The 17,192-nt window shown below is 41.1% G+C and overlaps 1 protein-coding gene across 2 annotated transcripts in view; it reads left to right on the forward strand.

The window, feature by feature from the left end:
• CAMK1G (calcium/calmodulin dependent protein kinase IG) overlaps positions 1-17,192 on the forward strand; it is a 56,229-nt gene that overhangs the window by 25,279 nt on the left and 13,758 nt on the right. The window contains exons 3-7 of one of the 2 annotated variants that reach the window (XM_070745598.1): positions 9,124-9,252; positions 10,862-10,936; positions 13,948-14,086; positions 14,946-15,069; positions 16,793-16,868. In XM_070745598.1, the coding sequence (XP_070601699.1) occupies positions 9,124-9,252; positions 10,862-10,936; positions 13,948-14,086; positions 14,946-15,069; positions 16,793-16,868 (543 nt within the window). The remainder of the gene's footprint in view (positions 1-9,123; positions 9,253-10,861; positions 10,937-13,947; positions 14,087-14,945; positions 15,070-16,792; positions 16,869-17,192) is intronic. The other variant, XM_070745599.1, reaches the window with a different exon arrangement.

Raw genomic sequence — 17,192 nt, forward strand, 5'->3', positions numbered from 1 at the left:
CTCTTTCCCAAACTGTATACTGTACTTGTCTCTTCCTCCACATCCCTCCCTCGCTGTCTCTGTCTGTCTGTCTGTCTATCTGTCTGTCTGTCTGTCTGTCTGTCTCTCTGTCTCTCTCTCTCTCTCTGTCACACGCACGCACGCGCACGCACACACACAAATACACACAGGCCCATGGTCTACCATGAAACCAGTTCCTGGTAGATCATGCAAGGTCCCTACAGGAGAGTCCTTTTAAGGATTATGTATTAATAGCAAAGCAACTAAGTTAGCTCTGATCCTAAACTGTTGCATATTAAAAACAGAGGTGCTCTGATCAACTATCACAACCATATTTTGGATCTGAGTGGAAGGCCTGGGAAAGATATCAGAATAACAGAATAGCACTTAGAAGAGGCTTTGGAGGGGACCCTATATCATTTCAGATAAATGGCTTTCCAGTCTTTTCTTTAAGACCTCCAGTAATCAAGCCCCCAGAACTTCTGGAGACAAGGAGATTCACTGGTTAATTGTTCTCACTGTCATTGCTTCTCTCTTTGTTCAGTTTACAACCATTGCTTCTTGTTTTGCCTTTTGCTTCTTTGGAAAATTCATTGCCGGCATCCCCACCCCTCCCTTTGTGGTAGCCCCCCAAAAGCCTGTTACCTTTTACACTCTTGGGCAAAGCATTTCCTCCTTTCAATGGTCCATGAAAATACATCTATAGTATGTAGATAACAAAGTTGAAAAAAAAGGTGAACAATGTTTTTACAGAACTATAGATATAGTTATATATTTAGTTATATAGGCTGATTGTGACAAAAATGATTGGGAGGGTTGGGGCCAGGTGAGGCATCCCATGATGTGAATGACATTGAGTTGGCCATGCCCACTCAATCACATGGCCACCAAGCCACGCCCACAGAATCCAGTAGAGAAAAAATTTAGATATCACCATGGGTTAGGGTTAGGTAACCCTAACCCTTTTCATGGCTCTCTTTTCATGCTTTCATACTTTGCCTAAACAGTTCTTGTTATTCTGCATAATGCCTAGGTCAATGATGGCGAACCTATGGCATGGGTGCCACAGGTGGCACGCAGAGCTATATCTGCTGGCACATGAGCCATTGCCCTAGCTCAGCTCCAGCATGCATGTGTGTGCTGGGCAGCTGATTTTTGGCTTGCACAGAGGCTCTGGGAGGGCGGTTTTTTATTCCAGAGAGCCTCTGGGGGGATGGGGGAGGGTGTTTTTACCCTCTCCTGGCTCCAGGGATACCTTTGGAGCCAGGGCAGGGCAAAACACAAGCCTCCTGGGCCACCAGAAGTTGGGAAACAGCCCATTTCAGAGGGCCTCCAGGGGATGTGGGAAGCTGTTTTCACCCTCCCCAGGCATTGTGTTATGGGTGTGGGCACTCACACATGGGTGATAGCACACGTGCATGCTCTTTCAGCACCCGAGGAAAAAAAACATTCACCATCACTGGCATAGGTATTATATACAATGCCTAGAGAAAGTATATAGCATACCGTGTTTCCCCGATAGTAAGACCCCCCCCGATTGTAAGACATACGGGGGGTTTCAGGGGGGTCAGCTAATATAAGCCATACCCCGAAAGTAAGACATATGTCTTACTTTCGGGGAAACACGGTACTAAAAGCGAGGGAGGCGTCCGCTACTCCCGCCGCCGCCTTTGCTCTCCCCACTGCGCCTGGGGCTGCCTGCCTGCTGCCGTAGCCGGGCTGGGCGCGGGGCATCCTCGGTGTTGGGCAGCAGCGGGAGGAGCTGCAGCCTCCGGAGCCGGCCAGCCGGGCGCCCCCAGGACGCGCATCGCAAACCGGCCCCGCCGCGGCGCAGAAGGGATGGAGGCCGGGCCCAATGGGCAGGCATGCCTGCCGCACAACGCCGCCTAACGCCGCCCGCCTGGAGGAGAAGAGGCCTCGCCCGGGCCGAAGCCGCCTTTGGTCTCCCCGCCGCGCCTGGGGCTGCCTGCCTGCTGCTGCCATAGCCGAGCTGGGCACGGGGCATCCTCGGTGTTGGGCAGCAGGCAGGCAGGCAGCCCCAGGCACGGCGGGGAGAGCAAAGGCGGCTTCGGCCCGGCCCGGCGGGGAGAGCAGGCAGCCCCAGGCGCGGCGGGGAGAGCAAAGGCGGCTTCGGCCCGGGTGAGGCCTCTTCTCCTCCGGGCAGCCGCGCCTGCTGCGCAACACCGCCTAACGCCGCCCGCCCGGAGGAGAAGAGGCCTCGCCCGGACCGAAGCCACCTTTGCTCTCCCCGCCGCGCCTGGGGCTGCCTGCCTGCCTGCTGCCATAGCCGGGCTGGGTGCGGGGCATCCTCGGCGTTGGGCAGCAGCGGGAGGAGCCGCAGCCTCCGGAACCGGCCAGCCGGGCGCCCCCAGGACGCGCATCGCGGACCGCCCCCGCCGCGGCGCAGGAGGGATGGAGGCCGGGCCCAATGGGCAGCCATGCCTGCCGCACAACGCCGCCTAACGCCGCCCGCCTGGAGGAGAAGAGGCCTCGCCCGGGCCGAAGCCGCCTTTGGTCTCCCCGCCGCGCCTGGGGCTGCCTGCCTGCTGCTGCCATAGCCGAGCTGGGCACGGGGCATCCTCGGTGTTGGGCAGCAGGCAGCCCCAGGCGCGGCGGGGAGAGCAAAGGCGGCTTCGGCCCGGGTGAGGCCTCTTCTCCTCCGGGCAGCCGCGCCTGCTGCGCAACACCGCCTAACGCCGCCCGCCCGGAGGAGAAGAGGCCTCGCCCGGACCGAAGCCACCTTTGCTCTCCCCGCCGCGCCTGGGGCTGCCTGCCTGCCTGCTGCCATAGCCGGGCTGGGTGCGGGGCATCCTCGGCGTTGGGCAGCAGCGGGAGGAGCCGCAGCCTCCGGAACCGGCCAGCCGGGCGCCCCCAGGACGCGCATCGCGGACCGCCCCCGCCGCGGCACAGGAGGGATGGAGGCCGGGCCCAATGGGCAGCCATGCCTGCCGCACAACGCCGCCTAACGCCGCCCGCCTGGAGGAGAAGAGGCCTCGCCCGGGCCGAAGCCGCCTTTGGTCTCCCCGCCGCGCCTGGGGCTGCCTGCCTGCTGCTGCCATAGCCGAGCTGGGCACGGGGCATCCTCGGTGTTGGGCAGCAGGCAGGCAGGCAGCCCCAGGCACGGCGGGGAGAGCAAAGGCGGCTTCGGCCCGGCCCGGCGGGGAGAGCAGGCAGCCCCAGGCGCGGCGGGGAGAGCAAAGGCGGCTTCGGCCCGGGTGAGGCCTCTTCTCCTCCGGGCAGCCGCGCCTGCTGCGCAACACCGCCTAACGCCGCCCGCCCGGAGGAGAAGAGGCCTCGCCCGGACCGAAGCCACCTTTGCTCTCCCCGCCGCGCCTGGGGCTGCCTGCCTGCCTGCTGCCATAGCCGGGCTGGGTGCGGGGCATCCTCGGCGTTGGGCAGCAGCGGGAGGAGCCGCAGCCTCCGGAACCGGCCAGCCGGGCGCCCCCAGGACGCGCATCGCGGACCGCCCCCGCCGCGGCGCAGGAGGGATGGAGGCCGGGCCCGACGGGCAGCCGCGCCTGCCGCGCAACGCCGCCTAACGCTGCCCGCCCGGAGGAGAAGAGGCCTCGCCCGGGCCGAAGCCCGAAGACGAGCCGGCCCCGGTGCCCGGGACAATATAACACATACCCCCAAAGTAAGACACAGTGGGGCTTTTGGGGGTAAAAAGATAGTAAGACACTGCCTTACTATCGGGGAAACACGGTATTAAAATAATACAGACATTCATTTGCTTAGAAATGTCTCACATTCTATAGATTTTCTAAGCATTCTATACAATGTCACCTTTTTACATATTGCCAGTAACATTCATAAATTAATTTACAAAATACTCCCGTATAATCAACCAAACTTAATTTAGAACTTCATGAATTTTAGTCACATTTAAGTGGCACACAGAGCTATATCTGCTGGCACATAAACCATTGCCCTAGCTCAGCTCCAACATGCGTGTTTGTGCTGGGCAGCTGATTTTTGGCTTGACATTTAAGTCTACTCCAAGCATGCATACAAGTATGGCTTTTGTAGGTCAATGAGATGAATAAAGAATGTATGAGAATATGTATTTACAATAAAAAAATATGTATTTACAATTAAAAAAAACAGAAGCAATGGCCTCAATTTTTAAAAGTTTTTATTTATTTAAACTAGATATTTTACCTCTAGATATTTATGCTTCAAGTGTATATGAACAAGAATCAGATGAAACAAATATGAAATGAGATGGAAGAAAGGATAACAAATGGAATAACATCTTGATAAATGTGTTTACAGTTTATATGCAGTGTCTCTAAGGTCTTTGAATAAGGTCTATAAATGGAACATACTGTAGCTTGCTATTAACATAAAATAAATATGCCTTAGAGAAACTGTTGCTTCTCCCTCCCCTAGAGAATGGCAAGAATATATTTGTAACATTCTATAATGTTTATTGCCCCCAGTTGAATAAACCTGTGATAGAACTTGCTCAGGATTGCTAAACTTCGTCATCAATCCACATTGTACTACCTCTGCAGTTCAATTTCTTAAATGCTGAGAATAATTTTCCAGTGACCTGATAAAGTAGACAAATAATTTCAATGAGCTCTATGCACAGTGCAGTCTATGTAAAGCATTGATTCACAACTTAAAACATTTACAAATGTCATTCTGCCTCGAATGAAGGACAATTGATCTTCAAGTATTCAAGTATCCGATCTTAATTGTTTCTTTGTTCTTCATACATTTGCTTTCTTTGTTCTTCATATATTTGCTGGCCATTATGTGGGTGTCAAGGTTCCAGGTAGCACCCAAGCTAAACAGTAGACTGATGATTGTTCCTCATTTTGTTTTTTCCTCCAACTACATTTTTAGTCTTCCTCTCTGATTTTCAATCTGTTTCTGTTCTCCTGATATTAATATGCTAATTATATGTATTGACCTGGCACTAGTTACATAATGTAGGAAATCTAAAACAAAAATTCTATTCTGGCTAGATTAAGTGGCCATTTTCTATTTATAATCTTGCAAAAGACATAGCTAAGGAAAGGTTTCCCCATCCAGCTGTGTCTGAGTCTACTGTTCTGCCAGGCTCTCTGGTAGGAGCCTCCTGAAAATTCAAGGGTACATATTGTGCAGACACACACATGTTTGAAAATTCAAAACAATGTTCTTTATCACAAAATTCAAATAAACTAAGCATACTTTTTGTATTGTATAGAGCACTCGTCCCAAAAGAACCGGGTAGTTTGTACAATTTCCCTTATGCAGTCATTAGGTACTTAGCTAGCAGCTGTGAAGAAACTTCACACCCCTTCTTCCTTCAACAAAGTGAGACACACACACACACACACACTGCTCTGCTCTGCTGTGTTTTCAAAGGCGTGAAAAATCAACAAACAAAGTCCAGAAAACAGCAACACACGATTCCTGAACAACTGCGATCAGATACTCTTTCACAATGGCCAAACCCGCACACTGCTATTTATAGCAGCAGCCCTAATTACTGGAGCCCCACCCAACCACAGGTGGCCTCATTTTCTCTTGTAATAATCCTTCAGTTGTTGTCTCCCATGCATCACTCTACACATACGGGGATGTGTCAATAATTCTTGTTCAGAATCCAAGGATGATACAGATGATTGATCTCCTCCTGGGCTGTCTGCCAAACTCCCCTCTTCCCTGTCACTCATGCTTCCTTGGACAGAGGAGGCTTCATCGGGAGCAAAACAGACCTGCGGCATGTGGATGTCTCCCCCACATCCACCTGCACATTCCTTGGGGCAGGAGCTGGGCCAGAGCTAACCACAACATCTCCTAACCATACAATATAAAACAATTTGCAGCTTATAAATAATAGTCTTAGCCCTGTAAATTGCATTTACATTTAAATCTATAATTGATGCTAGACAGTCCATGCTCCACTGAGTCATTGTTTCAGAGATATTTCCTTAAAAAGCTGGCACAAAGCATCAGAAATCTTCCTTCCTTCCTTCCTTCCTTCCTTCCTGCTCTTCCTCGCTCCCTCCTTCTGTCCTTTCCTCCTTCCTTTCCTTTGAATATCCCACCCTTTCTCTTCGTCCCCTTCATTCTGACCTTATCTTGTTTTCTTTCTCCCTTCCTCCCTCCACAGTTCAGGAAAGTGCATGGGGGGTGCATAATAAATTTTCTTGTGGCTTGGAGAAATTATGAATTGTAAGAATGGGAAGTGGGCAGTAGAGGCCAGGAAAGGAGGGTGTTTGGTAGTTCATTCCTCCCTGTTCCTTCCCTCCCTACCTTCCTTCTTTTCTCTCCATCTCTCCCTTCCTCCCACACCTTTTTTTCCTCTTCCATTCTCCCAAGTAAGTAGCTGCTACTGGGTGAAAAAGGGAATGCAAGAATGGCTGGGAAACTGTCACCTACCATTCAAGATGACATGATCACATCATGTCTTTTGTAAATCCATTTTTCATACTTGATATTATATTCTTCATTTTGCTTCTCTTTTGCATATTTTATGCTGCCCTGAGTCCTCAGAGAGGGGCAGCATGAAAGTCAAGCAAGCAAACAAACAAACAAACAATTAAAATTAAATAAATAAATATTATTTTGCAAAGCAAATGCAGAAAGTATAGACGCAATTCTCAGATAGGCATCAATGGCACATAAATGTTTTCTTCCATCAATTGCATCTATAGCCAAAAGATCTAAAAGCAATTTACAACTATAATATAAACTTGGCATTGATAAAATATTTTAATGAATAAAATAATAAATATTGTACAATGTTTTCTTTATTTTCCCTGCTTTTGAAAATACCAGGTGACAATTTTGTTTACTGCATAAACTGGGAAGCTATCTCACTATTAAACTGTCACACTCATAAATATTTATAATTCTAAATTGGATAGCTTCATACATTTGATTTCTAAATAAAGAAACATTCCTTTAGATCCTATATTGACAAAAGACTAGTTAGAAAGGCTAGACAGGAATTTTTAGGATGTTGTCATGTCATAATAAACAGGAGCTAACAGTTGCCAACTCCTATGATGAAAGCATAAGGCTCTTGATCATCATACTGCATAACGCTAAAGGATTCCCTTGTTCAAACAAGCTTTTTCAAGAGACAACTGGAGTTTCTGGTTTTTCTTTGAAGATGTTTCGCTTCACATCCAAGAAGCTTCTTCAACTTTTGGACTGAGAATCTCCACAGACATTTCCCTTGTCCAGTTGTGTCTGACTCTAGGGGCATTGTCCAAAAATGTTTCCGTGGTCATGTAGTTGTTTTGTTTTATTTTGTTTTGATTATTTCATTTTATTTGAATTGTTTTCATGGTGATGGTGATGGTGATGGTGATGGTGATGGTGATGGTGATGGTAATCGTAATCGTAATCATAATCATAATCATAATCATAATCGAAACATAGAAACATAGAAGACTGATGGCAGAAAAAGACCTCATGATCCATCTAGTCTGCCCTTATACTATTTCCTGTATTTTATCTTAGGATGGATATATGTTTATCCCAGGCATGTTTAAATTCAGTTACTGTGGATTTATCTACCATGTCTGCTGGAAGTTTGTTCCAAGGATCTACTACTCTTTCAGTAAAATAATATTTTCTCATGTTGCTTTTGATCTTTCCCCCAACTAATTTCAGATTGTGTCCCCTTGTTCTTGTGTTCACTTTCCTATTAAAAACGCTTCCCTCCTGGACCTCATGTCCCCCCTTTTCCTTCTGTCCTCCAGACTATACAGATTGAGTTCATTAAGTCTTTCCTGATACGTTTTATGCTTCAGACCTTCCACCATTCTTATAGCCCATCTTTGGACCCATTCAATTTTGTCAATATCTTTTTGTAGGTGAGGTCTTATAATCATCATCATCATCATCATCATCATCATCATCATCATCATCATCATCATCATCATAAAAACTGGTGGGATCTAAACCCGAGAATGTAGTTGAAAACAAACAAGCCAAAATACTTCGGGACTTTCGAATTCAAACTGACAAGGTTTTGGAACACAATACACTGGAGCTCAATATTATGGGAAAGAAAAAAAAAATGTGGAACATTGATGTCTCCATAGCTTTTTTGGCAACTTCTGCAAACTACTGACTCACATTTAAGTGTTGTCCACTGGGACTCCAAGATCCCTCTCACAGTTACTACTGTTGAGCAAGGTACCACATACACTGTACCTGTGCATTTTGTTTTTCTTGCCTAAATGTAGAACCTTACTTTTTTCATCATTGAATTTTATTTTGTTAGATAGCACCCAATGTTCAAGTTTCTCAAGATCCTTCTGTATTTTGAGCCCATCCTCTGGAGAGTTGGCTATTCCTGCCAGTTTGGTTCAAATTTGATGAGTTCCTCATCTATTCCCTCATCCAAGTCATTGATGAAGATGTTGAACAGTACTGGGCCTAAAACAGAGCCTTGGAATACCATAGAACACTTCCCTTCATGTAGATACAGTTTTCATGTCATTTTGTTTTATTATTTTATTTTTATTTTATTTTATTATTTTATTTTCCTAACTTGCGACTGTTGAAGTCTCTTATTTGGCAGTCTGAACAAGGTAACAGAATCATTTCAGGAATTTGTGATAGTTTTAATTTTGGTTCTACAAAATCAAAAGAATTTTCCCCTGTAAGAAATCTAACTATTTCCTAGAATCTTCTGCTTTATTGCTGGTTCCCTTGAGTTCTGCTAATTCTCACGCCAGAATGGAAAAATTACTTGACAATGAATATTACCACTATTGTGCAAAGATATATAGAATCCTACTTATTCTTCATGCATTATAATTTGACAATTAACATAATGATCAGTTATTGTATGTTTTATGCTCTGTTATACAATTGTTAAATTTTAGCTCATGTACCTATCTTATTTCTATGCAATGGTTTCCACTCTATACGGCTATTGCATAATAAATAGAGCTCAAATCTCACAGGGGATTTATCCAATTAATACCCTTGAATTTTCAGCCAAATCCCTGGATCTAATTAGTAGTGCCATCTGTTTCTGAAAGAAGTGTTAATGTATTACTATCTTCCTTGCAGGCTATTTAATGTGGCAGTGTTTTATATCTTAACAATGAAATCAACTACTGCAATAGAATGCCCAGCCTTTCATCTTTATTTTCCTTACAGAGGGGCCTTTTCAGAGGTTTTCCTGGTGAAGCACAGAATCACGGGCAAACTTTTTGCTTTGAAGTGCATTAAAAAGTCACCAGTCACCCAGGACAGCAACTTGGAGAATGAAATAGCTGTGCTGAAGAAGTAAGTAGAGTTGAGAATGCATGGCAGAGTTCAATGTTTCTTTCAAACTTCTTCAAAAAGTCTACAAGTTACTTATTTTAGAGCAATTGGGAGGGCATTAAACTGAAGACTATCTCATCTGTCGGAAGGCTTCATAAATAAAACACCAATATTCTTTTTCTGCCTAAAATCCACTAAAATATTGCTTCTTAACCTTACCAAGTTTAAGATGTTTGGCCCAGCTAACAAATGAGGTCAATATGAATGCCAAATAAATTGTGCAATCAGAGGATTATTGCACCAGAAGCTGTTTTCAAATTTAGCTTTAAAAAACCCCATAAAATACTCCTCTTTTTTTACTATAGATAGTCCTCACTTAACAACCACTCATTCAATAATCTTTTGAAGTTACAATCATGTTAAATAAGTGGAATTTGCAATCATTTCTTGCCTTATCATTGCAGCATCCCTTTTTGGCCATGTGGCCAAAATTCAGGTGTTGGTTGACAAGCTTGCATTTCTGACCAATGTAGAATCTCATAGTTACAGGATCACCATTTGTGACTTCCCCTGCCAGCTTCCAATAAGTAAAGATCAATCTGGAAGCTAGCAGGAAGTTGCAAGATGGTTTTATAGTCACAGGAGGTTCTTGTTAATGACCAATGTCTTCATTTAACAACTGCCATAAAAATGTCATCATAAGTTGTCATGGTCATGCGGGTCCTTAGTTAATGACTGCATCTCTCAGTGGGTTTTAATTGAGGACTCATTCAGATTTTCAAGATACTATGAGTATAGTCTGGAGAGCCTGTTTTGTGGCCTATAGACATCAACAATATAGATCCATTAAAAAGACACTGGATTTTGGTCTAAAATCACATTATTAGCTTACCAAGCAAAGCACATCCGCATCAGAACCCAATCAACATCCCAATTCCAATATCTGGGGAACAAATAGATCTTTACAACCTTCTGAAAGACTAAGGTTAAGGCTATCAGTATTTTAGTGAGGACACTATTCCCCAAACAGACCCATGACAGAGAAAGTACCTGTATAAGTTCTAGAACCCATTTGGCTTCACTGATGATACCCAGAGTATGTCCACTCTGCTAAATATAATGGGACAGACAAAATAATCAAGGATACGATTCATTTTGTGAATTTAAGTTTTATAATTGAAAATTGTGATTTAGGTAGATCTTCAGTTTGATCCTTCAAGTATATTTACATTATTATGAATGCAGCAGAAAGAAAATGGGAGAATTTGTTTTTAAAAACAAATATTTTAAGAAAGCTATATTAATAAAAAAAATCTTAAATCTTGTCTCCTTCAGAGAAGTGTATGGAGCATAAGAAAACGTCCAGCCACATTCTCATAGAAAGGGTACAATTTCTAAACAAAAGAAAACATGTTTTGTAATGTTCTTTTTTTCTTTCCATGATAAACGGTAGTGGGAAAATGGATCTGTTGTTATTAGAAGCTGAAATATGTATTTGTTCCTTAAATGAAAGTACTGGAATTCAATCTGAATGAAAAACATCTGGCACACAAAATAGGGGTGAATGTTAGCTTGCTTTTTAATAATCTTCTATTCCATCAGATCAATATTCTTTTTTTTTTGGTTGCAGAATAAAACATGACAACATAGTAACACTTGAGGACATTTATGAAAGCACGACTCACTATTATCTGGTAATGCAGCTGTAAGTATCAATATATACATTATGTAAGAAACAAATTCTCCCAGTCAAGAGTCAGTAGCTTTTGAGAATTATAGCTTGAACATATCTAAGGCATAGAAAGGCTGTAGAAAGTGGCATTAAACAGTCCAGTAACACTGTGGAAAAGTTTTTGGTTTTTATGGGAATATTGTAAACATCTGTTTTTATGCTTAAATGAAAAATGGCAACCATAGTGATACAACAATCTTTATTGTGGCATCAATACAGTCCTTCTGTGTTGCAAGTATAAATACTTAAGTATAACATCAATTGTGTAAGATAAAGCTGCAAAAAATATGAAACACTATTATAACAATAAAAGGTTTGTAATGAATTAGACTATATTATTTATCTGATTATTTTGCCCTTGATTTCTTAGGCTCTATTATAATCTAACAGATTAAAGATCTAAGAGGGATTATAATTTCTGTTTCTTTGTTGGGATTTTTTAAAATGGCTTTATTTTATTTATTGTTTATTAATTCAATTTATTATTGTATTCTTACTACTTGTTATTCTTGCACTTGATTTTAAAGCACTAGAAAAACTCCAGCAGTTGAAGATTATCTCCCCCTCTATCTCTTCCACCCTAGTCATTCCAATTTTTCCTCCAAAATCAATTACTCAAGAGAAATCTTGGAATTTCATAATATATTCAAGCTTTTTGCAGTCTAGTTACAGTCTAACAAATCCTGCCTTGCAGTAAAGAAACAATATTTTCCTGGTTGGGATAGTTCCAAAAATGTATTGCCCCAAATATGTGAATAAAGCCATGCAAGTAGCTTTTCCTTTTACAATCATTTGTTTAGGTGTTGTAAAGATTGAAAAAAATACTGTTAATAACAGCATGAAAAGTATTCTATATCAAAATTGAATTATTCCTATCCTGTCTCTGACCCTCTTTTTGATCCCTTTCATAATCCACAGGCAACCAAAATTAGAAAATCATGTTGCAAAGATCACTAATCTATTACTTTATATGATAATTAATGGCCAGGCTAAACTAATTAATCTGATAATAGTGTAAGGAAAAAAATCTTAGACAGTACAAATTTTCCCTAGGTATACCGAGGTATTACCGAAGTCATTACCGAAGGGGAACAGATCTACACATTCAGCAAAGTATAAATATTACAGAGGGCACATTCACAAACACACACAGAGAGAGAGAGAGAGAGAGAGAGAGAGAGAGAGAGAGAGAGAGAGAGAGAGAGAGAGAGAGAGAGAGAGATGATTCATAAATATTCCCAGTCTTTGTACTTCAATCTTGTAGTCTACTTTCAAGGGTTTATGTTTCAAATGAATTTTTTTCTTTTCAAGTAGTATGTCTGCATTTTATTCTGATTTGTTCTTGCACAACCCACGCTTAGATTGGGACCTCAAATACTTATAACGATTTGGCAACCCAGCCAGGAATTTGAGACTAATCTGGCCAATTGAACTGATCTGGTTAAGACTTCCCCCAGATTGTTAAATCCTCAGATTTATGACAATGCAAAATACCCAAAACAGTTGCAGGTCGAAGCTTGATTGGATAAGCTATGAGCAGTCAGCTAGTGGGAAATTGGGTGTCCTGATTAGTTGCTAATTTGACAGCTGGACTCTAAAAGGAGCTGTCAAACACTGAGTTGCTGTTCTGTTCACTTGTGGTGCTGAAGTTAGAAATAAAGCATTCCTGTTCAGATTTTCATCTTGCCTCTATTCCTGTCAGCCCGGTAACCTCCTCCTAACACAGGTGGCACCAGACTTTTTTGTCTGGGGTTGCTGCTCTCAGATTCTGTCCACTTGGCACTGCTGGTAAAGGGTGTTTTGAGCTTTGAACCAGACAGCTGCTTGAATGGGAAATAATGAGCAAGTACCTCCTTTTTTGGGTGTTTGGGCCCAGGGAGTTGATGAGAATGTGTATATCCCACTCTGCCTCTTTCCTCCCATTGCAGCTGAACCTTACTTCAGTGTCATTCCCAGCTCCACCTAACCTTCTACAAGTCCTAGCAAGATATAGAAGAGAATTGAGAAGAACATGGTGTTGAATTTTTAAAAGGGATGGCCAATAGTGAATATTAAAAATTATGCAATATTTCTTTTATTGAGTGGGAGGATTTCTACACAGCAGAAAGATTGATACTAAACAAAAGGAAAAATGAAAGTGTAGGATCCTAAACAAAAGTAGCATGACAGTGTAGGATCCTAAACAAAAGCAGCATGACAGTGTAGGATCCTAAACAAAAGTAGCATGACAGTGTAGGATCCTAAACAAAAGTACAATTTCATTCACATTCAGAAGAGAAGGAATTAATGAGAAAATATCTAACTTTTGTATGCTGAGCTTTTAAAAGGGAAAATAGGTTTCCTTGTCAGCAATAAACCAGACTCAGCATTCAATGCTGAATTGGAAGTAAATTAATCTAATGAAGATATTTCCTGCTAATTATATACTAGTAAATTACATCAGGCAAGAAGGAATTTCTTTATATGCCAGATTTAATGAAAACAGATTCCAGTCATTTGGAGACAGGACAAGCATTGCTTGGTCTAAAGCTTAACTGTGTTTAACATGCCTTCTCCTGTATTATAAGCAATCCATTTTTCCTTGCAGTGTGATATAGACCCAAAGGCATTTGCAGTTCATTTCTAACTGAGGCCTCCAATTGTTTAGTGGTGAAGCTGAGAATTAAAATTAAATGTTTATATATGTGTGACTTTATATGTAAATTGGGCATTATTGCTTGCACCGAAGCTTTGCTGGCATATATTTCCCATCCTGAGAATTCAAAGTAACTCACCAACAGGTCCTACTTCTACAGATTAGTATCTGGGTTTATAATACAATTCATATTAAAAACAAAGCCTGTAAGAGGTACAAAATTTCCCAGTACTACCAGTAAATAAACCTTTTTGGCACTGTATATAAATTAACTCAGCAAATAGATCAGAAGCTGAACGAAGATTCTCTCTACATCAGCATGTAATCCAAACTGAATTTTTTTGCACAGTGTGTCTGGAGGAGAATTATTTGACCGTATTTTAGAACGAGGTGTTTACACTGAAAAGGATGCTAGTGTTGTAATTCAGCAAATCCTGAAAGCAGTGCATTATCTTCATGAAAATGGAATAGTACATCGAGATCTAAAGGTATTTTTTCTTTAATGATGTATATTCAGATATTGGTGTATTTTATCTACCATACAAGTCATGCAAATATCCATGAATTTGCAGTGGGTTTTTTTTAATCCCAGATGCCTCCTAATATGCAGTGTTCGTAAGAATATGGGCATGGGAATATTATGTCTTTTATTATTCTTTTCTAAACAGTACATTTATTGCACTTTATATCCCCCCATCTTCAGACCAACTATATGTTCACTAGATTAATATTGCATAATCTGCTTGGGGTACATCTATATCAGGGGTGTCAAACTCATGGCCCATGGGCCGGATGCATCACACAATGGCCATACCCACCCTCCTTTTAACGAAGGGGAGGGAGTCATAATACATCACATGATGACAATGTGACGATATGAGTTTGACATCCCTGATCTAGATTCATTATAACAATCTTATCATACAAAAAAAGATTACAAGTGGTCCTCAATTTATGACCAGACCACAACTGAGTCCAACATTTCCATTGCCACATTTTACTATCTTTCTTGTCGCAATTAAGGGAATCAGAGTTAGTAACACAGTTGTTAAGTGAATCTGGATTCCGCATTGATTTTGCTTGTCAGACGATCGCAAAATGTAATCACATGATCCTGGTGCACTGCAACCATCATAAATACATGTCAAGTACCAAGCATTTAAATTTTAATCACATGACCATGGGAATGCTGCAGCTGTCATGCGTGTGGAAAATGGCCACAAATCACTTTTTTCCCCACTGCTGTTATAACTTTGAACAGTCACTAAATTAATGATTGTAAATTGAGGGCCAGCTGTATTCATATATTGAATGTCAGGTAATTCATTTTCATGTTCTTATCCATAGCCTGAAAATTTACTCTACTTAACCCCAGAAGAAGACTCCAAAATTATGATAACAGATTTTGGTTTGTCTAAAATGGAACAGAATGGCATCATGTCTACAGCATGTGGAACTCCAGGATATGTTGGTAAATTGAAAATGGAAATAATTTTTAAAATAGTTTTATTAAAAATTACAATTCACAATAAAACTAAAACAAACTTTAAAAAGGAAAGAAAAATAGAAAGTGCAGAAAAAAGAAAAGTAGAAAGAAAAGTACAAAAGAAAAATGATATAGTAAATAAAAAGAAAAATATACTATACCTTCATCAAAAGTATGAATAATTTTATTAACATATCACCTTTCTAATAATACAAAAATGATATTTTCATATCTCATCTCTTATCTATGAATAAATACATAAAGTACTATCATTTCATTCCTGGTGTCAGCAAAAGCTCATTAAGGTTTATAAGAAATAACAAGATCTATTTTAACTTTGATCAAATAAATCAAATTCCTTTCTTTTATTTTGAACAACCATGATCTTTAATCCCTTTAAATAATGCTCTAGAATTCATTTGTATATGAGTCAGGTTTTTTTAATGGAAAAATATTTTCCTGTGTCATTTTAAAATCCACTTTTAAATCAGCCTCAATCATGTCAGGTAATGTTTGTTCTTATTCTGTAGCATATTTTAAGTATAGTGCATCTATATTATATATATTTTTAAACATTCAGGACAAAAGCTTTTTTTCCCATGGGACAGTTTCTTTATAATTAATTCCAAAATCTTACTTCACATTTATCTGAATCCTTGGTTTGTTTCTAACTTTCTAAAATCAAAGCTTTGTTGTGTATTCCACAGAAAAAATAAAATACTGAATGTGCTTTGAGCAAGACAACAATTTACTCATCTCCTAGACCTTGTCAGGAGTAGCTCTCTGCAACACTTGTGGCTATTTCAAGTCCCCCCCCACACACTTTGTCAGAACCCCATTATATGCAACTGTACATGCAGATGGAATTCTTTATGTGATTGAGACAGATTATGAAATAAACGCTTAATATACAATTGTAGGTGTAAGTTCTGTTGCAAGTATAACTAATGCTTAGAACCTAAACATAAGTGATCTGAAAACCACCCATTTCATATGTTTAGGCAATATTTGAAAGATCTATTGAAACCCATTAATTAAATTCTGCTTTATATAAATATGCATAAATTGAAGTCTTTATCCATAGAATTGAAGCTATTCTATGAAGTACTGATTATAATAAAACTTGATCAGGATCTAAAAGAGATATGACTAATATATGATGTTCATCCATCATGTTTGAAGAGCAACTTGGCATCTAATGGGTTGTGGGCTATACGTGATGTGTCCGCAGGTGGCTGGTAAAGCTATAAAGGCACGAAATGTTCTGCCACATGTTGAGCAGACATGTATGGCCACCATTGTCATAGCATTTGCAGCTCTGGCTTTATGGAGTGCTTGCTTCTCTTCTGCTATGAATGTTCTTCTGGCCTCAGATGTCTGGCAGCTTTGATGGATCAGCATGCACCATGTTGGTCTATCTTGTGCCAGGGTTTCCCAGGAGATGGTGTTGATATCAAGGGACTTGAGGGAGGCTTTCAACGTGTCTTTGTATCACTTCCTTTGCCCCCCCCCCAATGCAATTGCTTACCATAGATGAGCTGTTTAGAGACCTTCCAGAATAAATTACTTGTTGCTTGTGTCAAGCTTGCTACTTTTCTTTGTTTGAGTTCCTGCTATACTGAAAGAATTATTAAGATAATATAGAGTTGATAAATTTTTCAATTGTCATATCACTGGTAATTTGAGTTTTGTTGTTTGTTCATTGCAGCTCCAGAAGTGTTAGAACAAAAGCCATACAGTAATGCTGTGGATTGCTGGTCAATTGGAGTTATTACCTACATCCTGTAAGATAATCTTTGAATTACGTCAAATTTAATTTCCTTCAAAAGTCTTATGTGGTCCCTAGAAAAGCTATATTATCGGCATGCTAAACCCAGATAAAATGTTAAAAAATACCCATAGTGGCCTATTAAGAGTAAAAAGAAAACAATAATTATTCTTTACTGTTTTTAGTATCTTCTACTTGATTGCATACTTTTGTAACAAGTTTTATAAAGTTTATGATCTCTTGGGGGGTTATAGGAGGGGAGAGAAACATTTTTTCCACTGCCATTGACTCACCAGTTAGATTGAGAATTGTCCAGGCAGAGCAATCCATGTGCTGGTAA

This window comes from Erythrolamprus reginae, chromosome 3 (genome assembly GCF_031021105.1).
Source record: "Erythrolamprus reginae isolate rEryReg1 chromosome 3, rEryReg1.hap1, whole genome shotgun sequence".
In the NCBI taxonomy this organism is placed as follows: domain Eukaryota; kingdom Metazoa; phylum Chordata; class Lepidosauria; order Squamata; family Dipsadidae; genus Erythrolamprus; species Erythrolamprus reginae.